The sequence below is a fragment of the Tenrec ecaudatus genome, chromosome 2 (genome assembly GCF_050624435.1).
Source record: "Tenrec ecaudatus isolate mTenEca1 chromosome 2, mTenEca1.hap1, whole genome shotgun sequence".
NCBI classification, from domain to species: domain Eukaryota; kingdom Metazoa; phylum Chordata; class Mammalia; order Afrosoricida; family Tenrecidae; genus Tenrec; species Tenrec ecaudatus.
In genome coordinates, this window is record NC_134531.1 from 2,306,508 (window position 1) to 2,332,544 (window position 26,037).

General features: G+C 60.3%; 1 protein-coding gene across 2 annotated transcripts; it reads right to left on the minus strand.

Moving 5' to 3' along the window:
* Positions 1–1,687: 1,687 nt before the first annotated feature.
* NKD2 (NKD inhibitor of Wnt signaling pathway 2) lies at positions 1,688–23,869 on the minus strand. Of its 2 annotated transcripts, none has more exons than XM_075540830.1 (9): positions 23,701–23,869; positions 23,486–23,565; positions 5,804–5,864; positions 5,184–5,308; positions 4,819–4,914; positions 3,749–3,896; positions 3,233–3,317; positions 2,899–3,044; positions 1,688–2,379 (listed from the first exon to the last, which is right to left on the minus strand). In XM_075540830.1, exons 1-9 carry the CDS (start codon positions 23,801–23,803, stop codon positions 1,817–1,819), a joined length of 1,407 nt encoding a protein of 468 aa, XP_075396945.1. In that variant the 5' UTR covers positions 23,804–23,869; the 3' UTR covers positions 1,688–1,816. The 2 variants fall into 2 exon arrangements, with proteins under 2 accessions (XP_075396945.1, XP_075396944.1); XM_075540829.1 differs by having other exon boundaries at positions 4,819–4,959.
* Between the last annotated feature and the right edge of the window lie 2,168 nt (positions 23,870–26,037).

The window sequence follows — 26,037 nt, forward strand, 5'->3', positions numbered from 1 at the left end:
GTGATTGGCACAGCTCCTTCAGTTGCACTGCTGCAGATGGGCTGGCTCTGTGGACTTGGGTGCCAGTAGCTGGACACTAGGGTCCTGCAAAGGCTCTCAGCCATTGTCACCAGCCCTCGGTGACCCTCGGGCCCCTAAGGGTGGGTGCCTCCTGGGTAGGAGTTCCTTCTCTCTTGTGGGGGCACCCCTGGCCCTGCCCCCCACTGGGATGGCCCTGCCCAGTACGTCACGTTTGAGAACTCGGCATGCCATAGTACAAAACACACAGACTTTATTAGGTGGGGGAACATCGTGATAAAAGGCTGCACGTCAATTTGTTCTGTCCTTAACAACAAAGCCAGGAGGGCAGAGCCTGTGGCTCGTGGGCTCGGCCCGACCTCTGGGGTGTGCGCTGCCCTCGACCTCTCACAGGTGACAGGAGGAAGCACACTTCTGCTGGTGGCCAGGTGGCATGGCCCCCTCCCCTTCCTTCTACCATCTAGGGGGAGGCCTACTCATGCCAGCTGTTTGTCAGCTTCAAGAGGACCACTGCCCGCCTCCCGGGGGCCACGGCTGGTGGGCATCCACGACAGTGTAAGCACAGTGGTGCCCACCTCCCTGCAGCCAGCCCCTGCTGACCACTGACCGATGGGGACCTGCTCCTGGGCGCCTGCCTCCTCCCCATGCCCAGGAGCTGCTACCACACCACGTTCTATGAGTCTGTGGGCGCTGCCACGCTGCTCACCCTGGGGTGGCAGGCATGTGCTGCTAGGTGTCACACTGGTACTGTGTCAGGTCAGAGAGGCAGGAACTGAGCCGAGCAGGAGCACCCAGGCTCACACTCTGATCTCGGGGCGCACAGAGCTTTGTTACAGAACGTCGACACGGGTCTACCGATGGTGTGGGGAAAGGGGCCCCAGGGAGGAGGACAGGACGAGGTGCTGAGGGGCCTGCAGCTGCACTCAGGAGGGGTGCTGGGGTGTTGCATGAGAGGATGGGCGGTGGTGGAGGAGCGGTGCAGTGCAGGTGGTGGTGGTTATGGAGGTAGTGGTGGTGGTGCTAGTGGTGATAGTAGTGGTGCTGCTGCCGATGGGGAGACGCGAGCAGTGGTGGCAGTGATGGCGGTGGAGGCCATGAGGACAGGCGATGGTGACGGTGGACACTCGGGCGGTGGAGGTAGTGGTGGTGGCAGTGGTGATGGTGACAGTAATGCTGGGGGAGGGAGGTGGAGGTAGCTGCTCAGGATGGGTGGGGGGAGGTCCATGAGGCTGTGCAGTGATGGTGGTCGCGGTTGCAGTGGGGATGGCAGTGCTGGTGCTGGTGACGACTACATCAGCGGTGCTCATGGTGAGTGAGGGTGGTGCTGGGGTCGGATGCCCAGGATGGGGGAGTGGCAGTCATGGTGCTAGCTGCTCAGGACGGGCGGTCGAGGTGCTAGTAGAGGCGGTCATGTTTGTGGTAGTGGTGACGGCAGTGAGTAGCGGTGGCCACTCAGAGGGGTGGAGGTGAAGGTGGTGGTGGCCACTGCCACTCAGGAGGGGTGGTGGTGGAGATGGAGGTGGGTGGTGGTAAAGGTGGTGATGGAGATGTCAGTGGTGGAGGTAGAGGTGGTGGACGTGGAGGAGTAGGAGGTGGAGGAGGTGGGGGGGAGGAGGGGAAGGTGGTGGTAGTGGAGGGGGAGGTGGTGGTAGTGGAGAGGGAGGGGGAGGTGGTAGAGGTAGAGGAGGTGGAGGAGGAGGGGGAAGGGGAGGGGAGGAGGTGACCACTGTCACTCAGGACAGGTGGAGGTGGAGGTGGAGGTGTAGGTACGGGTGGGGTTGGCGGTGGCTGTGGCCGCTCAGGAGGGGTGGTAGTGGTGGTAGTGGTGGTGGTGGTGGTGTTCGTGGTGGTGGTGGTGTTCATGCCTCTGCACCACGGGCACTGCAAAGCCCTCTCCTGCCAGCATGGGCGGTAGGTCCCGCACTACCTCATGCTCCACCATGCCAGGTGGGGTGTACGCAGCCTTGAGTGGTGAGTAGCCCTCCCTGTTCTTCTGCCGGGACCTCTTATGGCCGTAGGGCTGCGGTGGTGGTGGGGGGGGCTGCAGGGGGAGGTGGTACCCATCCTGAGGGCCCTGGGGCGGTGCTGGCAGGTGGTGGCTAAGGGCCTTGACAGGCCTGCCGCTCCCTAGACCCATGGGTGGCTTCCCTGCACCCTTGGGAGACTTCAGGAACTGCTTCTCTGGCAGCTTCAGTCGCGGCGGGGCGTCCAGGGCCCGCGCAGCAAGCTCAGCAGGCTCGGCCAGCACCTGGGACCGGCGATGGTGGCCAATGTGGGCATCCGACTCCTGAGAGCGGGACCGGGCCTGCGGGTGCGAGCCCTTGCTGGGGTGCTCCTGCTTGGGCCGTGCAGGCGGAGACCCTGAGAACAGCAGAGGGGCTGTGAGTGGGCCTGCCTACCCCACTCCTTCCACAAGGCCACTGAATAAAGGCTCCTGGCACCGAATCTGAGCCAGTTCCTGCTCAGCTTGGGAGCCTGTGAGAGGACCGCCATGGATTCCAGTCCTGTCTGGCCATGTCTGCCCCTAGATGGGACCCTCTGTCGCCCACCCCACCCTTCACAGAGGCCTCAGCCATCTCTGGCTGGTGGGCCAGCTCCAACTGTCACCTCCGTCGGGAGTGCCACCTGCCCTGCCATCCCCTTCCCACCGGTGGCTGGCAGACCATCAGCAGACTGAAGGGGGGGGGCTCTGACCACCTGGGAGGAGGTGTGTCCAGGTGCCAGTGTGTATGTTGGGGGGGGGGCTTCTGAGAGCACCACAGCCACCCAGCACCGAGCCCCCTGTTTTTATGTCCCCCACAGCATACTCCCTCCCCCCACGGGCTGGGTGCCTGCTGCAGGCTCAGGCAGCATGGCTGGTGGGCACAGCATAGCACCTACCGGGTCCAAACTTGGAGGTGTAGTTCTCGATGCCAGCCAGGTCCAGGTAGTGGTTCCTACGCTCCGTGTTCTCGTCCACGCAGTAGGGGCCCCGCACAGGGCAGGGGGCCGCATCTGCAGGCCTCCGACCAGCAGGACGGACGAGCCTGAGGGAAAGGACATAGAGGTGGGGGGTGGTGGGCTGTCTGGGAGACAGGCAGTCCCACACGTGGCTGAAATGGGTGAAGTCACAGTGTCAGAGTAGTGGCTGGAGAGGAGGAGTGTAAGTAGGTGGTGAGTAGGTGTCCCCCCTGCCTGCAGACCTGAGACACCTGTCACGAGCACCTGCACTCACCTGGCATGGGAGGACAGCCTCCGGTCCACCACACGGGCATCCTCGGCATGATCCCCCTCCATCCTGAGGCGCGAGGTGTCCCGGTCTGCAAGAGGTGGCCACTCTCTTAGCACCCACATCTAATCACCCATGCCCTCCCTCCCCCAATCAATGCCAAAGCCACCTACTCTCCCCTCACCTACCCACTCCATCAATCATTCACTCAGACCCCCACCCATCTACTCTCCTCTCACCCACCTATGCCATCATTCATTCACTCAACACTTCCCTCACTCAACCCCGTTTAACATCACTCGTCCATCCCTCCCTCCCTCTCTCTGGGCCATCCTCTCGTCCTTTCTCACTTGCTCCCTATGGGCTGAGGGTGCTGCAGGGAGACTCAGTGCCCCAGACACAATGGACATGTGGCTACATAGGGGACAGGAGCCAGGACACAACATGGGAACAACTCAGGGAAGCCCCCTGGGTGTGGGTGCAGTGGATGGTGCAGAGCCTCTGGCCCTCCCCGTTCCTCACCCTGGCCAGACGCCGGACCGTCTCTCCGCTTGCTGGAGGGCTCAGGGCTGACGGTCAGCTTCACACGGAGGGTCTTGCTACTGCCGGTGGAGTGGTTGACAGAGGCTCCCACGACCTCGTAAATGGTGTGCATCAGGCTGGACATGTCCTGAGGGTGGGCAGGGGCCTCACCAATACAGGCTGGGCTTCAGGTGCCTGTATTGCTGGACAGTTCGCCTACCTCCCTGCCTCCCTGTCCACCCGCTGGATCACCCACCTGCTATTCTCCATTCCTCCCTGCCTGCTGGCCCCCAGCTGTTCCATCCCCCACTCATGCCTGTTCCGCCGCTTCTGAGGTACTGCCCAGGGGGTGTTACAGCTCCCCACTCAACTGCTGAGACGGCCCCTCTGTCCCCTCACTCCAAGAAGAGCCTCAGCTAGGCCCAGGGAGGTCAACCTGCCCATCTCACCCAGGCCCCAGCCCACTCAGCAGTGCCCCGGGCTGCGGTGCTGAGTGGCTGCTTCCAGGGCACCAGTTCGTTCTGGGCAGAGCTGGGGTGGGGACACAGCGGCCCTGCTGGGCCCTCTTGCTTGGCGGTGGCAGGCTGGGGAAGGGATGGGATGCCCTCGGCCGCTGTGGGAGCTGGACTCTCCTCCTTCAAAGTGGGCTCTGTCTGCCTCTCACAGGCCAGCACTGTCCTCACAGCCAGCCTGGTCGCCTCCTCCCCTCCTCCACCGGCCCCGCCCTCCACAAGGAGGAGCAATGTGTGCGCTACACAGGGACAATTTTGGGCTCTGCCGCACGCAGAGGACCGTCCCCACCATGTCATACACTCGAGGAGGGTCCCTTCCCCGTGCTTCACAATGAGGACTGTCCCTGTCCCCGTATCACACACAGTTCGGTGTTCACCGCGCATCCCACACTGGAGGAGGCTCCCTGCCAAGCCCCATACTCAGAGGATGGTCCCCACTGTGTGGCCCACACAGACAACAGTCTCTGCTATGCCACGACCCACCCGGAAGAGAGTTCCTGGCCCCACTGCACGGCCCACACGCAGCCCCAGGTTGCCCACCATCCACCCGGCCTGTACCTCGCGGGTCACTTTCCCGCTGTTGTCGAAGTCATAGAGGGTGAAGGTCCACTCCTGGCGGTTGTCCTCTTCCACCGAGACGTCACACTGCAGCTCCTGTGCCCGGAGAAGGGCAGCAGGTTTTGTACCAGCGTGGGTTGCCTGGTGTACCCCAACCCCCATCCAGTCAGAAGAGCTCCCCAGCTGGTGTCAAGGCCACAGCTGGGGCAACTACTAACCCCTGACATGCAGGCTCCAGTGGGGCCCACCAGCTGGGCCCTAGGTGTGCATGCCCTCCCCCCACCACATGCACTTCACGGCACCCTGTGACCCTCCCCCTCCGAGACCCAGTGACCCCAGCTGGGGCAGCAGGAAACAGGACTCACATCAATGTGCAGGTACTTCCTGCTGGGCCCGCGGGTGCTGTCACGGCCGACCACACGGTCCCCATCATCAGCAAAGAGTTGTCCAGGCCCCTCGCGGCTTTCAGTCTTCTCCGGTGGCAGAAGCACTGTGGAGAGAGCGGAGAGGGGGCTGGTCCTGTGGGCACCTCACTGGGTCTTACCCAGGAACAGCCATCCTGCCTTTGCCCACCAAGCCTGGGGAGGCTACTGAGAGTGATATTGGGCTACAGGGCTTGATCAGCAGTGGGGGGGGGCATGAATTTCCCAACAACCAGCACCAGCCCCAAACAGGGATCAACCAGGGAGGAGGGGGCCACCCTGAGGGTCGTGGACCCCAGGTGTATGGTGAACACAGGGGTATGCATGTCCTGTGTGTGTTACAAGGCTGGGTCTCGGCTGACCCGTGGAATGGCCCTCACAGCCTGCCCACCCAGCTTGCTGCCTCAGGAGTCAGATCACCCAGGGCCCCTCTGCAGAAGGTCCAAACCGTAGGAGCAGGAGCCCTGGAGAACAGGGAGGGCACAGCCTCTTCCACAAGATTCTAAGACAGCCCTCTGGTTTCCCATTGGGACGGGTTGACTGAAGCCTGGGAATGTACTCACCCTCCAGGGGGCCCTGGTCCTCTCGGAAGTGGGCAGCTTTTGGGTCTCCGTGGAACAGCTCCTGGAGAAAGGAGGCCCGTGAGTGCCACGGTCTCTGGGCCCCTCTGTCTTGTTGCCTTCCCCTGCTCCCACAAGTGCACCTCAGGCCGCAGAGCAAGCAGAAATGCTTCCCCCACATAAGGGACTCAGCCCTGCTGACACTCAGCCACTGTGCTCCTGGCCTGTCCGTATGGGCACTGCCTGATCCCCCCTACACCACGGACTTGGGGTCCGATGACTCACTGACCAACACCCTCACCAAAACAACACCGGCTCCCCTGGAGCAAGACTTGGAGGGGAGGGAGGTAGGCTCAGGATCTGGTCACTCTGCCCTCCAGGACTGCCAGTGCTTCCCTAGAGGACCTTGGGGGTGGGGGTGTCTATGAGGGCTGGCCTGTCTGCCAACAGCTGAAAGCCATCCCTCAAGCCAGAGATGCCATCTGTGAGACAGGTACCCCTTCCCGAGCTCATGTGCCCACTCACCCTGACCCCGACTCTGGCTGTCCTGTGAGACTGGTACCCTTCCCCTGTCTCAGTACCCACTGACCCTGACCCCTGACTCGTGCCCTGCCAGGTATTGCTCTTGCCACAGGGTCCATACCCACGCTCTGCCATTCCCATCCAGGACCGAGCACAAGGGGAGGGGATGGGGTCCTTTTGTTCCCCCCCCCCCCCACTGGCTCTCAGATGGCTGGGTAGAGGGACTAAGGGGATGGGCAGTCCAGGGGGTCCAGATAGCTACTGGGGGGGGGGCGGGGAAGCGGGGCAGCAGGAGGCCACACCAGCCAGTGGGACTCACCCCTGCCCCCATTTTCTAGGCTGAAAGCTGGTGGTTCCATCAGCCCCTGAGGTAGACCCCAAGACAGTCTGGACGCCTGCCTCAAAAAGCTCACAGAGTGGGCAGTTCCAGGGGCCCACGTGAGCAGCACACAGCCACCCTGGAGCAGCAGCCATGGGCAATAGCTGATCGGGTACGTTTTGGAATGTTGTATTAACTGGGTGCTCACGGGGTGGGGGGTGTGTGTGGCAGGGTGACGTCTAGGAGTTGGACACCGTGCAGACCCCGGTGATGCCCAGTCGGGGCACTCAGGACCTCTGCAGTGACCACTCCCCATGTGTTCCAAACCTTATTTGGAGAAGGTGCTCACACTGCCCCCATGGCAGCGACGCCAGCATGTGTACCCTGTCCCCCACCTTCCCCTCCTTCCTCGCCATGGCCACCTCTGTCAGACCAGAACTCTTCCCTGTGGGGTTTGCAGTAGCTGCTTTCCACAGTGACTGTCAGGTCTTTCTTACAAGGCACCTTGGGGTGGGTTCGCATGGTCAGCGCCTCTGTGTGGACCCTTTGTACCTGGCACACAGGGACACCAGCATGTGAACACACGTCCACCTGGCCTGTGGTGGGCAGAGGCCTGGGTGTGGAGACGGGGGCCTTGTGGGAAGTGGCTTGGGCCTTAAGTCAAATACAGCACCATGTCAGGCCGAAATGTACCCTCTTGCTTGTACAGGCTGGGCTCCGGGTATGAGCAGAGCCCACCTTCCGCTGACGCTGGCCAGCTAGGCCCCAGAGGTGGCCTTGTGGGCAGCTATGGCATTGCCCCTTTCTTGATGAGGTGCAGGATTGGGAGGCCAGCCCACCGTCCTGGTGCAGAGCCCCATCTCCAGGTGCCCAGTGTCCCCCGTCCCCTGCATGTCCTATTCTGCCATCCTGTCCCCTGGCCTCACATCCCTCCGCTGGAATGCCTTTGTCACCCACCTCTGAACAGTTTTCAACTGGGGATGCCACCACGGCAGGCACCCAGACTACCTCGCCCAGGGGCTAGGTACCCTGTCTGCCTCCCCAGGGCCTGAGGAGGGAGCAAGGCCTAGGGTGCCATCTGCTGGGGCAGGGGCTGTGGGGCTCCTGGAGTGGGTGCCTGGGGGAGGAGAGGCAGGCATTCTGCCCCACCCCATGCAGGCTATGGGAGGGCTGTGCACACATTCCAGGGCCAGAGGGGCTGTTTTCCTGGGATCCAGCCCCCCGCCCCCCCCCTACACAGGCCTTTCAAAGAAGACTCCTTGAGTCCTTGAGCAGTGTGGTCAGGGTGCAGCTGTGTCTGATGGACACGGCCATTTATTTCCCTCAAGTTTATTCATGGAGGGCAGGAGAGGGGCTGTGGCTACCCAGGTCTACACGTGGTGGACAAGGGTCTACACAGGTGTTGTCTACCCAAGACCAGATGACAGAGAAGGGACCCTGTGGGCCACCTTCATCCCAGTCTGCCCACAAGGTGCAGAGCCCAATGGAAACCTCACCATAACCTTCACTGTGAGCGTTCTAGAAAGATCTGGAAGGTCCATGCTGAACCCTGAAGGTGGTGCCTGAGACCTGGTGGAGTGTCCAGTTCTGTCTCTCCCCATGCAACATGGTGATGGTGTGGGGGCGGGGAGGGAGTGGGGGGCAGACCCTCACAGGGCAGCCTCCACAGGCTGGCCACACCCAGCAGGTTCCTGGCAGTCCATGGCCATTGCATGTCCAATGTGGTGGGGACAGGTGCTCCTGGACTGACAGAGCTGGGGGTGGGGGTGGGGGAGCACTGCAGAGGGCATCAGCTCCTCCCACCCCACAGGCCTGAGTCCAGCAGCACTGCACCTTCACAAGAGGTGGTAGCACTGGGCTGGCCTTGCTGAGGCGGACCCTAGAGGGCAGCGTGGGACTGTGCCTCCCCCCCCCCCACTCCATGGTGAGGAAGGGTCTGGGACTATCTATGCATGTTTCCTGTTAGTGACATCACCAGTAATTCAAATAACAGCAGGGTCACCCCAGGGTGACACGCCAGAAGAAACGCCTGGCCCCCCCATCAGCTAACGGCAACGCTGTAGCTGACAGCAGAACCCGGAGCCACAGCGCTGGAAGGCAAGCCGCCCACAGGCAGCCAGCCACCTTGAAGGGCATGTGCTTTGGGTGCTAAGGGGACAGGAGCACTTAGTGACAGGCAGGGGTGAGGCAGGCCTGAGGGACAACACAGGGGTGAGCCAGGGCCCCAGGGCTGAGGGGCCACAGCCCTAGGCAGGAGTCCCCCATGGGGACTTGGAGGCTCTCCGTGCGCCACCCACCAGGGAGGCGCCGGCCGGCGGGAGGGCGGGGAGGGGCCCCCGGAGGCCCTCTGGGCCAGGGAACTGTGTCCACCGACCGTCCAGCCCAGCCCCGGTGCCCTGCAGCTCTGGGCGGGGGTGCGGGTTTCCCTTAATAAGAAAGCGCTCCGGAGGCCGGCGCCGCCCCTGCGGTCGCCCCGAGTGGAATCCGACTTCAAGGGGAGCCGCCCGCGCGCCTGTCTGGAACCCGGGCGCCTTGGAAGCAGCTCGCTCGCCGCCGCTAACCAGTTTCAGATGTGACCATCCACGTCCGGGCGCGGCCACGCAGACATGTGTGCGGCGGGGGCGGGGCCCTCCGAGGGCGGGTGCCGGGCGACAGGGCCACAGCCAGGCGGCTGAGCAGGGCCTGCTGGGGGCTCTGACCAGGGGGTCGCCCCGCCGGTTGCGGGTGGGGGGGTTATCTGCCGGCTCAGAGGAGCACCACAGAGCAGCGCTGTGGCACCACACAGCCTGGGGCTCCGCGTGTCCTTTGCCTGGCGAAGCTGCGGCCCTGTGGGGCGTTCTAGCAGGTCCTGTGGGGTCCCTTGGAGTCAGAATTTGGGAAACTCACCTCAAACCCCCCCCCCACCCCCGCCTTCCAGCTCGCAGACTGGCCACCCCTCTGTAGGACAGAGGGGGAACTGCCCCTTTGAGTGCCCGAGACTTTAAATCGTTCTATTTTAAAATGTTGTTGGATTGACAGATGGTTCACATACCGAAGCAACCGATGGTTGGAGACTCTTTAAGAGCCATGGTAAGATCCCGCGGTGCATCCTGGAGCGCTCCCTCATTCTGTTACTCATTACTATCAGCTCCACCACCCCACCCCCAACCCGAAGAAACGACCCATCTAGTTACTGTCGCGAGCTTCACATCTTTACAGGGGAGACAGACTCACCTTTCCCCTGCAGAGCAGCGGGTGGCTTTGAACTACTGACCTTAGGGTTAGCAGCTTGGATGTATACATACGTATTCTGCCCAGTCCCTGTACTGATGATTAATGGATGTTTGTTTGCAGCTGTTTCTGCTCATTTTGTGTTGTGCCCCTTCAACACAACTCAGATGAAGGTGCTGAAAGCTTTGTTCCCTCCATGTCATTAAGATGGGGAGCCAGCTCTTCCTCAGTCATATTTTGAGTGCCTTCCAACGGGGAGGAGATTGGGGGGGGGTGTCATCTTCCAGCTCGATGTAGACAAAGGATACAATCTCCACACCTGTTCCCTGATTTTAAACCCGTGCAGTATTCCCTTGTTCTGTTCCGACATCTGCCTCTTGGTCTGTGTGCAGGTTCCTCATGAGCACAATGAAATGTTCTGGAATTCTCCTTCTCGTGCTCTCTGCAGCTTGTTGTAGTCTACACACTTGAATGACCTCACAGTCAGTAAAAGTCCCACTGGCATTCTCTGCTTTCAGCTAAGGTCCCTTGACATTGGCGGTGGTATCCCTGTGCCACACCCTCTTCGACATCTGGCTTGGATTTCCGGCAGTTCCCTGTGGATGTACGGCTGCCGCCATCTTTGAAGTGTCTTCAGCACCATCTTGTGTATGTACTGATGATATTGTTCAGTCATAAGACAGGGTGTTGGATCACCTTTCTTTAGAATGGGCATGAATATGATTCCCTTCCAGTTGATTGGCCAAGTAGCTGTCTTCCAAATGTCTTGTCATGGAGGAGGGAGGGCTTCCAATGTTACATCCATTTGTCAAAACATCTTAGTTGGCCATCTGGCATCAGCATTAACAGTCCTTGTTCCATGTCCCCTTTAAAATCCAGCTGGATCCTCCGGAAACTCCATGTGCTGCTGCAACCATTGTTAGATGACCTTCTGCAATGTTTTACTGGCGTGCGATGTCAATGGTCTTGTTCATCTTTCTTTGGAATGGGTTCAAATATGGATCTCTTCCAGTTAACTGGCCAAGAAGCCGCCTTCCAAATTTCCTGGCGTAGCCGAGTGAGTCCGTACAGTGCTTCAGCAGCTTCTGACATTCTTCCATTGGCATTGCCCCATTCCTGGATCCTTGTGTTGGCCAATGCCTCCAGTGTATCTTGGATTTCTTCCCTCAGAACTGTCGGTTCCTGAAATGGTTGAATGTTGACCAATTCTTTTTGGTATAGTGACTATGTGTTTCTTTCAATTTTTCCTGTATTGTTCATTATTTTAAGCATCCCTCCTCCCCACAGCCAAGGAAACTAAACTCAGTGTCACTGAATTGATCCTAGAAGGACAGAGTAACATTGTCCCCTATCCCTCAACATGGCAGCCCAAAGCTTGAGTTTCACTGCAGTTGGTTCCTCCTGAAAGACATCTGGTACGTTCTCCTCCTTCGGTTTTCTAACTTGCTGTGTATTTCCAAGTCACCTGTGAAACGAGTCTGTTCCTTTTTCTTCATTACTTCAGCCATTCATTCTAGCTACTCTGCGTTTAAGAGTTAAGTTTCAGAGTCTCTTCTGACATCCGTTTTGGTCTTTTCTCTCTTTTTTAATGACTTGTGGGTTTCTTCATGTAGGATGTACCTGTTGTCATCTCACAACTCACCTGGTCTCCCGTCGTTAGCGTTCAAGGTTCTTGAGATGGCCTCTGAATGCAGGCAGGGAGGATGCAAGGCTGTACTTTGGATCCCAGGGACCGGTGTTCATTTTTTTTTCCAGCTTCAGCGTGCGTAGGAGCCCAGTTTTGACTGATGATATCAAGCTTCGCCATCACCTCTTCCTCTAGACACAGTTGACTTTACTCCTAGTGAGGTCCAGTACGCACACTCTGTGTGTGTGTGTGTGTGTTGCTGAAAGATGGCATTTGCAATGACTAGGTCGTAGATCTTATACATTCCACCATCATTTCCGTCACCAAGGCCATCTTTGCCAACTAGCGATCCTGTCTCTTGGTTTCCGACTTTGACGTTCTGGTCACCAGTAATTAATTACTCATGTACCTTGATGGCATGCTTTGAGCCATTTTAGACTGCAGACATTGGGGAAGTATCTTCAGCTTCTTCATAACTGGCATTCGTGGTTGTACATACATGTGGACACTAGTCCTATGAACTGGTTTTCCATCCAGGTGCAGGGATATCTACCTCAGGTCTTCAAATGTTCTTGATTGATGAACGTGACACTGTTCTTCTTAAACTGGCCATTCTGACCTAGTGGTGACGCACACTGGCCAGTGATGGTCCACTTCAGCCCATTAAGGCCTCGGAGATCCTTCCCTAGAAATTCCTTCACAGAGATGGTATCTAAGAAACATTCATGTTTGCTCACTGTACACACTTCCGTGTTCCTGAACAGACTTCCTTAGTCATACGGTGAACGTTCCACATCCTGGTTATTAATGGATGTCTGCAGCTGTGTCTTCTCGTCCCAGCCCTGCCACATTAACAGAGGAAGGCCGCCACAGCGTGACTTCATCCATGTCATTCGAGTCAGCTCTGCTTTGAGACGCAGCTCTCAGGGGGGATTGTGTGTGCCTTCCATTCCAAGGGGCTCATCTTTTGGCCCTAGATCAAATCATCTTCTGGGGCTATTCATGATTTTCACTGGCTGTTTTGTTTTTGTTTATTTGGTGTTGTTGTTGTTTTTCACAGAAAGTGGTTTGCCAGTTCTATCTTCCCAGTCTGGATGAGTCTGGAAGCTCTGCTGACACCAGGCCAGCACCCACGCCAGCCTCCAATGACAGGCGCGTGGCGTCTGCATGTGACACATTGGCTAGGAATCAGACCTGAGCGTCCGGCTTAGAAGAGAGCCCCATCACGGCCGGCCGCACACAACCCTCCTTATCCATGCTTTCTGCCCAGATTACATGCCTCGGCGGCCTCAGACGTGCAAAAATCATTTCACAGGGAGGAGCCTGCATCCTGCTTCCCTCCCAATTTCAGCTCCATAGCTAACGATTCAATTCACAGAAACAAGAGACCTTATCGTGCCAGACCTTCATCCCTGTCCGCACTCACCCAAAAGAAACAAGAAAAGGCAGAAGACATCCCCAAGCCCTGAGTCAGCACACTTCTACATTCCCACGTAGATACCTTTGAATGCGCCTGCACTAAAATGCAGGCCCCAGGATTCAGCAGCCCCAGTTCCTCCATCTAGACCCAGGCTAATGCCCTCATTAAGATGCAGATCAGGACCCAGTTTCCCATGCCTTACTGCTGGGTGGGGTGGGGGTGGGGGGGCAGGACATTTTCCCTATACAAATGGAAGCCTTTGCTTTGCCTTTCAAAGGAAGGCTAATGCCAGAGGTGGCCACTCTGTGGATTCACTCTGCAGTGCTACCGCACTGGGTTTTTTCATTTTTTTGTAGGCTAATAAGGAGTCCAAGTGTCCGACAGGTTACTTGAGCTGCTGACCGCAAGGCCAGTTCTCCTAAACTACTGGCAACTCTGTGGATAAACAGAGGCTACCACGCTCCACGGGAGCAATTTTACCCTGTCCTATAGACACCTATAAGCTGAATTGACTGGATGCCAGCGTGCTTGTTTCTCTGCTGTTGTTATGCTAGCACGGTGTCCCCACAGGCTGCTTGGAGAGAAATAAGCACACATCTTTGATTGTACACCCCCAGACCCATGCCTTGGAGTGGTGAGCTTGCTGGTGATCCAGGCACCACCCAGCCTTGCAGCTGTGTGAGCACCGGTGTCCCAGAACTGCCCCCAAGCCACTTCCACAAGCTGCGACCGTGATCCTCCCTTAAACTCAGGCTTTCTTGGAGACCCCAGTGGGCCAGTCCCCGGCATGACTAGCAAGGGACACCAGAAGGTTGGTGACAGGAACCGTGGTAGGACCAGCGGGTTGGGTGGCAGGAAAGCCTACTTTTAGTGCTTGGGGGTCAAGCAGGAGCCATGGGGCTGCATAAGTGGTGGAGGTTCGAGTGCCCCCCAGTAATTCTGAGGAAGCAAGACCTGAGGGTAGGCCAGCTTCCACGGAAAGTGCAGCGGGGAAGACCGGTGAGCAGGCCGCTGTCCTGCTGGGGGCGGGGCTATTGGTCTCTGAGTCAGCATGGGGTTTGAATTTGCTGGGTTAGGCGGCACTGGGAGAATCCGCATTGCTGACGGCTTCTGGGATGAGAAGGCCAAGATCGAGTCCAGCCAGGGCCGCTGTCCAGTGCCGGGATGCTTGGCAGGGGCTACTGTGGGGAGGTCTTGAGTCACCTTCTGGGGCTCCTCCTCCAGGGTGACATGAGTGGGAGGTATCAGCGGAGCTATGGTACGTCTGCCAGCCGCTCCTGCCCTATCCTGGGCCACGGAGCCTAGCACCGCCTCTACGCAGCCCTGCAGGGGTGCACATGGGGTAGGGATGGTGGATTGACCATGCCAAGAAGCCCTCCAGGCAGCCCTCGCTTCAAGATCACCAGGGAAAACAGCTGCCCTCTGCCACCCTGTCCTTGCTGGATGGCTGGGGACCTGCGCCTGCGGTCCCAGTCCTGCTCTGGAGGGCGCAGGCACTGCAGCTGTGGCACAGGCAGCTGGCGCAGAGGGCATTCGTTACAGAGGTCCAGGAGGCTACGCGGAGGAGATGGGGAGCCTGGAGCCGCAGGCCTGGAGGTTCAGAGGTAGTCGCTCCCCGCCCCCATTGACCTGTTTGGTCCCCAAGGGGCTTGGGCCACTTAGAAAGCAGGTGGAGCCTGGTTAGGGGTAGCGAAAGCCCTGGGTGGCCTCAGAGGCCAGGTACTGAGGGGTGTCTGACCTCATAGTCCCAGGGGAAGGGGAGGGGCCAGGCCTGAGCACCTCTGGGTCTCCACACTTGCAGATGTGCCATGCCCGCATAGGACCAGCCCGTTCCATGTCACCCAGTACAGGGAACACGGAATACAGGTGATACTGTGCATGGGGACCTTGGGGAGCTGCAGGTGCGTGGGGCCAGAGTGGCCTGCTCTTTGCTGGCAGGCTTGCCTGGACAAGCTTGCAGTCAGAAGGGAGCTGCGGCCACTTGGCCTGGCCCAGGTCTGCCCACATGGCCGGGCAGTCAGTGACCTGACTTAGTCGTGCAGCCGCCACGCTAGAACCACAGAAACTTCAGTCTGCACAAAAACACCCTAGGCGAGGTAGCTGCTCCAACCCGGTGCACAAGGATCCCAGTTCGCTAAAGGGACAGCGATCCAAACGGGAAAAAAAATCCTTCCGCCAAGCAGCCCAACACCACCTCCAGCCACAGCGTGGCACTCGCGGTCCGCCAGACCGCAGGCTAGCTGTCTGCGCGTAGCCCAGCCCTTAGACTGTGGTGGCTACCAGAGCAGGTTAGGGCACTCCAGACAGGGAAGCAGCAGCCCGTGTTGCCCCCCCCACCCCCACCCAAGGTCTGCGCTCAGACACTCTATGACTCTACCTGCTTGATGCCCACCGGTCCCCTCGGGCTTGGTAGGAAATGCCTCGGGCGGGAGGGACATACGCTAGGCTAGCGTGGCCCCTCCTATCTGCTCTGACCCCTTGCCTGCACCTGCGTGCCAGTTGGCCGACCAGGCAGATGATACAGTGCGCCAGGCTCGCCCCCGGGAGGGCCATGCCGTCTGCCCTCGGACCCACTTGGAGCAGGACAGTGGGGCAAGGTGCACCAGAGCACACCTCCCTGCTCAGCCCCGAGGTCTCCCAGGCCCACCTTCCCTCTGGACCAACGCCTCAAGGAGTGACGAACCCAAGGCCGGCTGCGCGCTAGAGCCCGCTGTCCTCAGCCACCCCATACCGAGGCCGCACCGGGGCCTCCGCGTGAGGTGAGGAGGTGGCTCGAGGCCGAGACGGCTTGAGCAATGGTGCTGGGCAGGACGCCACCACCTGGCTGCAAAGTGGGCGTGGTTGCGGAGCTTAGGGCCTGGCCCTTGCAGGAGGGTGTTACTCCCAGCCAGCTCCACCCGGGGAGAAGCAGGCATAGACATAGACGGCAGGGCGGTGTTTAGGGCAGGAGGGAGCCTGGCGCCCAAGGGAGGTGCCTCAGTCAGGAAGTCCTGAGCTGCGGCCACTGGCACGGCGAACCCGGCAGCCGTGGCGGCAGAGGAAGGCAGCTACGGCAGTGGGCTGCTTTTCCGATCCGTTCAGGATGCATGACGTTGCCCGTCCGAGGGGCGTCATTGGTCTGAAGAGGACTCCTGGGTGTCTTTACTCAAGACCGGTCCTAAACTGTCAAATGTGGTTCTATAGCTAGAGCGGCGCTGGCGAGCTTGTCCGAGCCGGGGTTGGGGTTGCGCTTGCCGACTGGCGGCGCACGGCTTCCCACAGTCAGGCTGGGCCCAGGGCTGTGCGCCACACGGCCACGGCCCAAGCTGCACCCGGCAGGGCGCCACGCGGCCACGATGTGCTCTCGCGGGTTCTGCGCCGAGAACAGTGCGCACCAAATCGCGACTGAATCGGTTGCGAATTGCGCGCGGGCGCGCACAGGGGCTCGGTCTGAGGCAGTGCGTGCGGGAGCGCTTGAGCTTGCGCCCGGCTCCGCCTGCGGCTCAGGCCTGAGGTCTAGCCCAGCGCTACGTCCTCAGGGGCATCCAGACCGCACGGTGTTCGGCTGCGCAGCGCCTCCCTGGGGCATTTAGACCAATACTAGTGCTCTCCAGAATCTAAGGGCAGCCCCCCCTACCCTCAGCCTCTGCTCTCAATGCCTGCCACGCCCTGGTCCACGACTCCTCATCCGACCCTCCACTTGGCCTGCAGGTGACACGCTGGCACCCCCGCTATGGCCGAAGGCGCCAGACGCACCCAGGCTGCGCACACGCAGAATGTATGACACCCCGCCAGGGTACTCGCGGGGGCCTCCCAGTGGGCTGCAGGTGCCCGAAAAGGTGGCTGTTTCCTTCCCGCAGCGAAGTCCAGGACCCAAAGGAAACTCATTGCCACGGAGGGGATGCCGATTCACCGTGACCCTGTGGGGATCGGAGACGAACTCTTTACCGGCTTTTCTCCTGAGTGAATTTGGGGCTCTACAAACCCAAGGTGTGGTGCCCCCACCCTCCTTCCCCAGACCAAGTAGCCACACCCTGAGCAGGAGCGCTGGGATTGCGATCCTAGGTGCAGGTAACACACCACCCAGAAACCACCACCCGCTGGGATGGGCTGGTCCTGGAGGAAAGGTGGGACTTTGGTGGCTCACGCAGGCTCTCACTCAGTTAATGCCTCTAGTTGCCCTGACCACCAGCACTGCCGGTCGCTCGGCCTTCCCTTGAGTTACTCTGAGGCCCAGAACGAAGGCACCCATTTCAAACTCCAACAGGGTCCCCTGGGACGGGGCAGGTTTCAGCACAATTTCGGAAGCCTTGGGCTTCAAAAACCAGCCAATGCAAACCCTGTGGCCTGAGACAGCTGGGGAAACAACCCACAACCCACTATGCACAGCCCACAACACACTGGGCTCCTACTGCACCAAAAGCCGCCTGGTAGGCATGGCTCTGACGTTCACTGCAGATGGAACAGCATCTCCAGCATGGGACTAAGCGTGGGCCTCTGAAGGGCAGGGGTGCAGAGTGGGGTACTCCATAGGCTGCTAGCTACAAGGTCAGGAGCTTCAAACCACCAGCCGCTCAGTCTCCAAAACCCACAGGGGAAGTTTCTACTCTGCCTGACAAGGTCTCTTTGAGCTGGAATGCGCTGGATGGATGGCAGCAACTGAGTAAGTCTAACTAACGGGTGACTTCCCCTTAGACAGGTGTCCCTGCAGCTCATAGGGCTACCCCAGGCTGGCTGGTGGAGGTCTGCCGGGGCCGGCCTCGAGAGACCCCAAGTGGGGCCCAACTCAGCCGGCAGTCAGGCCAGGCATCTTCCTTCCAAAACCAGGACTAAGAGGAAGAGAAAAGGAGGGGGAGGGGGGAGCTGAGGACAGGAGGAGTAGGGGGGGGAAGGGGTGGATGGGAGGGGGGAGGGCCAGAGGAAAGGGAAGAAGGAGAGGAAGGCAAGCCCCTCCCTGAGAAGAGAAGGGAGGAACAGCAGAGGGTGGGCTGCTCCCGCCATAGCCCATCCCCCAGCCAAGTGGGCAGCCCCCGCCCCCACGTCGGCCCCAGCAGCTCCCGCGCCCGCCCCTCCGAAGCGCCTTTACGGTTTCGCTTCCAGGGAGAGGAAGTGGGGCCTGGGAGGCCCAGGCCCCGCGCGGGTCGGTCTCTTTTCTGGAGGGCGGGGGGAGGGTTTTACGAGGGTTGGCGGGGCCTCGGTAGGAAATAGCCACCCTACGTCCAACCAAAACAACCTGGGTGAGTGACAATAATTGGCTTTGGAAACAGGAAACAGAAAATGCTCGAACCAGCTCTGTGCCCCAGGCCCCTCCCAGCCAAGACCCCCTCCAAGGGCCAGGCCAGCCCGGAGACCCCAGACAAGGAGGCAGTGCCCTCCCTGCAGGGGGATCAAGGCGGCCAGTCCCCCACTTGATGCAGCATCTCAGAATACATTGGGGGGCACATCCCACTCGCGTGCCCAACAGCGCGCTGTGCCGGGAGGTGGGCTGTCCGCCTCGGCTCGAAGACCATGAGGTCTCCATCTGTGCCTGGCCCCCGTGTGGGCCCCATTGGCCGGGGCTGGGCCTCCAGAGGGCTCAGGGACCAGGAACAGCAAAGCCAGGGCAGGGGGAGGGGGACAAAGTCCGCCCACACAGGGGCCTCTCTCCCCCTTCACTATTCCCTCCCCCCAGCAGCTGTCCTCTGGGCCCCACCCAGCCACCGTCCCTTCCCTGACCACCGTCCTGTGGCCGCCATCTCGGACATACTCCTCACTCACACACTGGCCGTTCCCACCACCGGCCGCACGGGGTTGCGGGAGTGGGGGTAGGGGGGGGTCCCCTTTCTCAGCTACACCCACAAGACCTATTGGACTCAGTCTCCATCGTGGGCCAGGGTTCTGGAGCCCCGCGCGCTCTCCCACCAGCCTCAGCCAGCTACAGGGAGTCCCAGGGTTACGGGTCCACTGAGCGCAGCCCCGGGGCAAGGGGAGCCCTTCCTTATGGGCAGACATCATGGCACTGTGCTGCCGGTGCCCGATTCCTGACCGCACCACCTCTGCTCTGTGTTACTTTTTCTGCCACCCACATCTGCGCCAGCTCAGACCACCGCGCCACCTCGTCCGCCTTTCCTGTCCACTTCCGTGCCACCTCCGCTCTGTGCCCCTCTCCCACCATCCACGACCATGTCCACGCCACCTAAGCTCAGTGCCACCTCTCCGGCGATCCAAATTCATGTCCGTGCCTCTCTCCCGCATCGGCATCCATGTCCGTGCCACCTAAGCTCAGCGCCACTTCTCCCTCCATCCAAATTCATGTCCGCGCCCCGAGTTCTGCGCACCACCTGCTACTCACGTCCACGTCCGCGCCACGTCAGAGCGCTGCGCACCTCTCCCGCCATCCAGTCATATCTGTGCCACCTCAACTCCGCATCACCTAAGCTCCATGCCACCTCCCCCACCACCCAAATTCATGTCCGCGCCACCTAAGCTCCGCGCACCTCTCCTGCCATTCACGTCCGCGCCACCTTAGAGAGCGGCGCATCTCACTCGCCATCCACGTCCACGTCCGCGCCACCTCGGCTCTGCAGGTCTCTCCCGCTCTCCGAATTCAAGCCCCAGCTATCTTAGCTCAGCGCCCCTCTCTCACCATCCATCCATGTGCGCGCCACCTCAGAGCTCAGCGGACTTAAGCCGAATTCCTAGGACAGAGGGAGCTGTCCACCGCGGTGGTGCGCACGCGCCATGGCACTGAGCTAGCCGTGTCCTCAATCACATTTGCACCGTTTCTGGGCTCCGTGGCCCTCTCCCACCATCCTCGTCCACGCCACCTAAGCTCTGTGCCATCTCTCCCGCCATCCATATCCATGTCTGTGCCACCTCTCCCGCTATCTGAACCCATGTTCTAGCAATCTTAGCTCCCGGCTCTCTCCATGCGCGTCGTGCCACCTACAGGCTCCACGGCCCTCTCAGCCATGCTCATTCATGATACCATCTTAGTGCTTTCATGCCGCTGCCCAGGTCTCCTCTCCACCGAGAAACCAGGGCTTCTTGCCCAGTCCTTCAGCTGTCTGGGTCCAGGGGCCATTGGCCAGTTACAGGGCAAGTTGGTCTGCTAATGGCAAAACGGCAACACCCAGAGAATGGGCAGGGAGGATTCGCCTTAGTAAGCAATCCCTGAAAAGGAGTCCATGAGAGTCATTCTGAGCTCGAGTGTGTTGTGTTTTATTTGAGGGGAGAGGGAAGTAAAGTTATGGGAGTGCATTCACTTCCAAAGAGGGGAGGTGACAGGCTTTGACAACATGGTGGACAGAGCCTGAAGGAGCCCTAAACTACCACCATCATGTGAACCGGAGGGCAGTATCCTCAAATCCAGGAGCTCACGTGTGAGAGGGTGAGCTCTGGACACTGCACAGAGGGGTGAAAACAATGGGACATCCCTGGTTAGCCTACTCTGGAGTTGGTGGCACAGTCAATAGTGGGGCTTCCTGGCCAGGTGAGACCCAGCCAAACAGGTAAAGCGCACAGAAGAGAAGTGTTTTTTTTAAAGCTCAAAGGCACGGAATGAAAGAATAGGACGTTTTCCTGAAAGTTGGCTCTTTGCACATTGTGAGGGGAAAGAACTCTTTTGTGCAGAGTGGAAAAAGGAAACTTTAACAACACAAGCCAAACCCCACCCACTGGTGAAAAACCCAGGTGGAATTCATTGGCCAAAACCCCCCCAAACAAACCAACCCAAACCCCCCTTAACCCATTCAATCCAAACTCTAACAATGTCATACTCAACATGGGAGGCTTTTCAGCTTCCTTCCTAAAAACAACCAGTTGATCAAGAGCACCACACATTTTCAGAACATATTGAATCACGTCGCCCAGCCAAAAATGTCAGGCTGAGTCTTAACCACTTATAGTTCTCTGCATGAAATGGTGTGGAAACAGGGTGGATGTCAGCGGCTAACATGAGGTCCTGCCAGAGTGGGGACGTCAGAAGCTGACTGGAGTGGTATCCTCACGTGGGGACAAGAGTTGAACTTTACCCAAAGCTTTTGGGTTTTGTTCTTGGCTCCGGAGAGATAACCTCTCAGCCCTTGGAATTCCCCCATGATTGAAGAGTCTTTGAAGCCTGCAGACCACACCTGAGGACTTTATGCTAATTAGGTGACTCAGCTGGGGACTGGCTAAGCCAGCAAGATGCAGTGGGTGATAGCCCACTGCAGGGAACGGGCTGGTGGCGGAGTTAGGTGATGGGGGTCCTGGTTCTAGTGTCTGGACAGGAAGCTCCGTGGGATTCCTGGTTGGTGAAGGACATGTCTGTTTGTGGGAGGATGGGGTTGCTGGCAGCTGCTCCCCCTTCAGTCATCGCTGGCTCACGGCAGCCTTGTACAACAAACAAAATGGAGCCTGGGCCATGGTCATGATCTTTGGGACATTTTATTGTGTCCCTGCACCCAGTGGAGCGTGTTCTCTGTTTTCGATGCCCTCCCCCTAACTTTTCTAAAGACGCGGGTCTTCTTTGGAGATGGGGGTCTCACTAAAGCAGTACCCAAAGTATGCAAGCCAGAGTCTCTCCCTTCTCTTGCTTTAAAGAGGATGCCGGTTGTAATTTCTCCCAAGACCGGATCTATTAATTCTTTTGGCATTCCGAGGTATATTCAATATTCTTAGCCAATAGCATAGTTCAAATTCCTCACTTCTCCATTCTTCCCCTTTCACCACACAACGGCACACACAGCTGAGGTAGCTGATGGGGAGACTGGACCTGAGTCCTGTAGGTGGTTAGTTTGCTTTTTTATTAACCAGGGTTTTAAACTGGTGCTTTCTCGCAGCCACAGAGAATTTGCAATGTCCACCGAGTCAGAATCGACCTTGTAAGCAGATCCCCAGGTGGCTCCTTAGATGCAGTAAGCATCACCCGAGGGGCCTGCTTGCCCAGTCGATTGACTCTCAGTGGATCTGGGGGAAGGGGGAATGCAAATTCTCTACAGTAGTTCAACTGGCCCATCAGCACTTTAAAGAGTTCTTTTGCAGCACCTGGGCCTAACGAAATGCTTATTTGCTTTCGCCACTGCTGCTTTCGTGGACCTAGATGGGTGACCTCTGGGATGGGTGTAGAAAGATCCCGTCCCCCATTTGGGGTCTCTCCTGTGGCTGCGCTCTCTCGGGGGCCAGGGAGCAGTGCTAATAGATTGATTCACAGATGATTCATGGGGGTGGAATTTTATATCCTCACACCTGGAGGAAAGACAGCAGTGACCCTATATGTGTAGTTGAAGGCATCGATTTAAAGGATGCAGCCACCAGACCAGAGTTGCTAAGAATTTCCAGATCTTCTAGAGGAGGCAGGAAGGTTGGTCTCGGTCTCTCTTTCTCTTTCTCTCTCCTACTCCCTTCCCTCCCCTCTCACCCCCCACCCTCACCCCCACCCACCCCGTCTTCGGAGAGAGCATGGGCCGACCAACACCCTGGATTCAGGAGGAAACAGACCCTAGCGCCTGAGAATAAACGTTCTAAGCTCATGCGGGGAGAAGGAACCCTGGTCGCTCTTTGGCCCGCTGTATCCCGGACAGATGTGTGCAATCCTTCCATTTGGGAGAGCTGTGAGGGGTCAGGCTCAGCCCCTGAGCAAGAAGCCCACCCTGGCCAGCCCCATCTGGACCCGCTCGCGAGGATCTGACCCTGGAGAGAAGCAGACCGCTAAGCGGCACAGGCAGAACCAACACCGGTCTGCCCCAGGCGGACAGGAGGGGCAGGCCGGCAGGTCTGGGCGGCCCAGTGCTCAACTGTGGGGTTGGAGGCACGCACAGTTAGGCGCTGTTCAGGGTGGAGCTGGGCCTGGCCTCACGGCCAGGGACAACCCCGAGGGCCTGCCCAGAGGAGTGGGGATCCGTCGGCTTGAGGGGGTCCGTGGGCGGGCGGGCTCTCTGCCATCCACAGTGACCGAACACCCTCTTTTCCCAGCCCCGAGGGCTGTGCAGGGTGCGCGCCCAGGGACGGCCCCCCTGGGCCCAGAGCGCTCATTGGGCGGGTCCTCGGCTTGCAGCGGGACTGCCTGACCTCCGACTGCACACTGTCCCCTCCCCCAGCACACACCGCTGAAAGCCCACCCCCACCCCGCGCCCCACCCCACCCCCATCCCACACCAACCGAGTCCACGCGGCACCCCTCCGGGCCCCCGCCCTCGGGGGCCTCGCTCAGGTCCCCTTGCCACCCACACACCCGGGGACCCGAGCCGCCTTGAGTCTGGTGGGCTGAGTTGCCCACCCTCAGCCTGGCTTTCCCGTGAGCCTCGGGGCAGCGGTGGTGGTGGCCGGCCTGGGGTGGGGAGCCGCTGCCCCGCCTCTAACTCCGGCCATATTTGCTCGGCGATCCACTGACCCCAAAGCGAATGGAGGCCGGACCTCCAGCCACCCCCACCCCACTGCTCCGAACCTCGGCCGCGCCCTGCCTCCCGCCTCCCAGGATGTTGGGACCCCTGCTCCTCCCGCCGCCCGCTACCCGCCCTGGCTCTGGGGGCCCTCCTGTCCCGGGCGGGAACGTCGGGGCTGGGGGCAGCCCCGCAAGCCTCCCTGGCCTCAGCCTGGCGCGGCGCGGGCGCGTCCCTGTCCCCGGCCCGCGTGGCCCCGGCCCGCCTACCTGCTTGTCCCGCGCGCGGGGCTCCGCCTCCTCCGCGCCGGGCCGGCCGCTGGCGGTCGCCGACACCACGAAGCTGTCCCCTGCGAGCGGACGCGCGGGAAACGGCACCGAGGGGGAGGGAGACGCTGTCAGTCCCGGGGCCAGATGCTCTGGGGGCCGCGCTCTCCGGTAACGCCGGGGCCCTCCCGCCGACCCCCCGGGGCCGCGCCGCTCACCTTCGGGGCTCTCCCGGGGCTTGGCGGTGGCGCGGGAGGCCGGGGCCAGCAGGGACAGGGGCCCGGTGGCCCGGGCGCCGGGCTTGGACTGCAGCTTGCCCATGGCGCCGCGCTCAGGTGCAGGGACGGGGGGCTGGGGCGGCGGGAACGGGCGGGGTGCGGCTGGCGGGGCGACAGCAGCGGCGGCGACAGCGGCCCGGTCCCTCTGAGAGCGCGCGCCCGCGGGCGGGGGCTTTAATGGGCCCCCGCAGCGCCCCCCGCGGCCGCCGCCCGTAGCGCACCCGCCGGCCGCCCCCCGCCCCTCGCCCGCCGCCCGCCGCCCGCCGCCGGACGTGAGGGAACGTGGGGGCCGAGGGGCACCAAGGAGGCCGCGGGACCGCCTCCCTGACGGCACCCACCCACCAGAGCCAGCACTGAGCCACCTCTTATGACCACGAGGACTCTTGGGAGTGCCCAGGCCATCCCACCTCAGCAGCCCCAGCTCTAGAGTGGCAGAGGAACACAAGTCTCTGCCCCTCCCTTAGAAGTGGTAACCCTGGGGCCACCAGCGGGCAGTTGTCGACTAGGAGTGGTGGTCGAGGGGATGAGGGAGGGGATGGACTGGGTCTGGCCTGCAGCCTGCACCCTGCACCCCTCCTCAGACACATGACAGAGACACACAGATTGGGGCGAGCAGGGCAGGTCACCCACAGAGTGGCCCCCACAAACCTGGAGGCCAATCTTGCCCCCAGAGAGCCTGTATCCTGAGCTGCACCCCTCTACGGTTCCTGCCCCCAGGGGGGCAGGGACAGCCTGTTGGGAGTTGGGATGATCCGAGAGTTATGTCCAGCCAGGTTCGGGGAGAAGACAGAGCAGACCCCAGCTTGGTTCCCAGGGCTTCCTGACTGGGGGAGGCCTTCTGGACTGCACAAGGAGACCAAGTGTCCCCCCAGCCACGGGATCCATGGCTAGGTCCACTGGACTCCTTCTATGAGTCTGGGTGGGCTGACCAGTGTTGCCCCACACTGTGGGGGCCAGGGGCGCAGAGTGAAGAGAAGCCTGCTGCAGCTGGGCTGGGGGGTGGGGGGTGGGAGGGGTGGGATGGGGGCAGTGACCAAAGCTGCTAGGATAGCCCTGGTTCATTGCCCTGCTGCTCCTCTCTGGCCAGTCCCGCACCCCTAGCTCTCAGCCACCTGGGCACTTCACCCTGATGTCCTAGCTCCACCTCTGCTCTCCCCTCCCTCCCCCGCCCCAGGCAGAAAGCCCAGTGTGGCTGGGCTGCTGGGCTCTAAGCTACTTGGGGGCTTCCAGTCCAGTCACACCCAAGCTGATTGCAGACACGGACCCCGAGGGGCACCTGCAGGCTTAGGGATCCCAACCTCTGTGGACAGGGTGGTCACCAGTGTCAATGCAGCCCCAAACCAGACAGGGTCGTGGATTTTCCAAAATAGGGCCCCAGCTCTCAGCACCCTCATCTCTCTGCCATGGTGAGCAGAGCCCAACCCTTCCAGAGCTGAAGTTCCTCTGCCTTACACAGCCTTGCCCCCCACTCTGGCTACCAGGTCATGTGGGCTTCTTTGGGGCACTCTGCTGCCTACTGCCCCTGAGGCCTGTGAGATGCTATGTGGGGTCCTTAGGGCCCCTGTGCTTTCAAAGCATGGTGTGGCTACACTGGCGCCCCTGGCTTGATCAATGGGGGAAGCAGGCAGTGCCAGCCAGGCAGCAGGGACATCTGACCAGGGCCTGGGGAGGTGCCCAGCCATCCCACCTCACACCCTGGGTTGGCTGGATAGGTCTTGCTCAGGTCTCCCCAGCCTCCCCTCCCCAGGGGTCTGACTTCAGCCCACAGGTGACCCACGGGTGGCATGAGAGCCTTGGAGATAGAGTCTACTGCTGGCCTAGGGGGCAGGGATGCTGCGGGATGGTCAGAGCTAGGGGCCCTGGGGGCTTGTGAAGCCCCACCCTCCCTCAACCTCTCCTGAGATGAAATCAGCTCTGGGCCTTTGAAGAGCAGGGTTGGGCCCACAACTCCTCTGCCCATAACACTAATTTGCCTCCTTACTGAGGTTCAAAGCTGGGTGCCCTATCTCATCTCTGGCCCCAGCTCAGGGTGGGCCTGGGGGTGGGGGCTTTGTCAGAGAGATGACGAAGCCGATCCCCCCACTCCCCCACATGTGGCTGTGCCTGAGCAGGAGGCCAGCTGGGCACCATGCACAGGTACCACCCCACATTTTTCAAGCCCCCCTGCCTGGCTCCCTGGGTGCCCATGGTATCTGTCCTTGTCCCCTTTGATGTATACTCAGTGTCATCCATTGGTGAGATGCCAGCCTCCCACCCCCACCCTGAAGGCACCAGGGT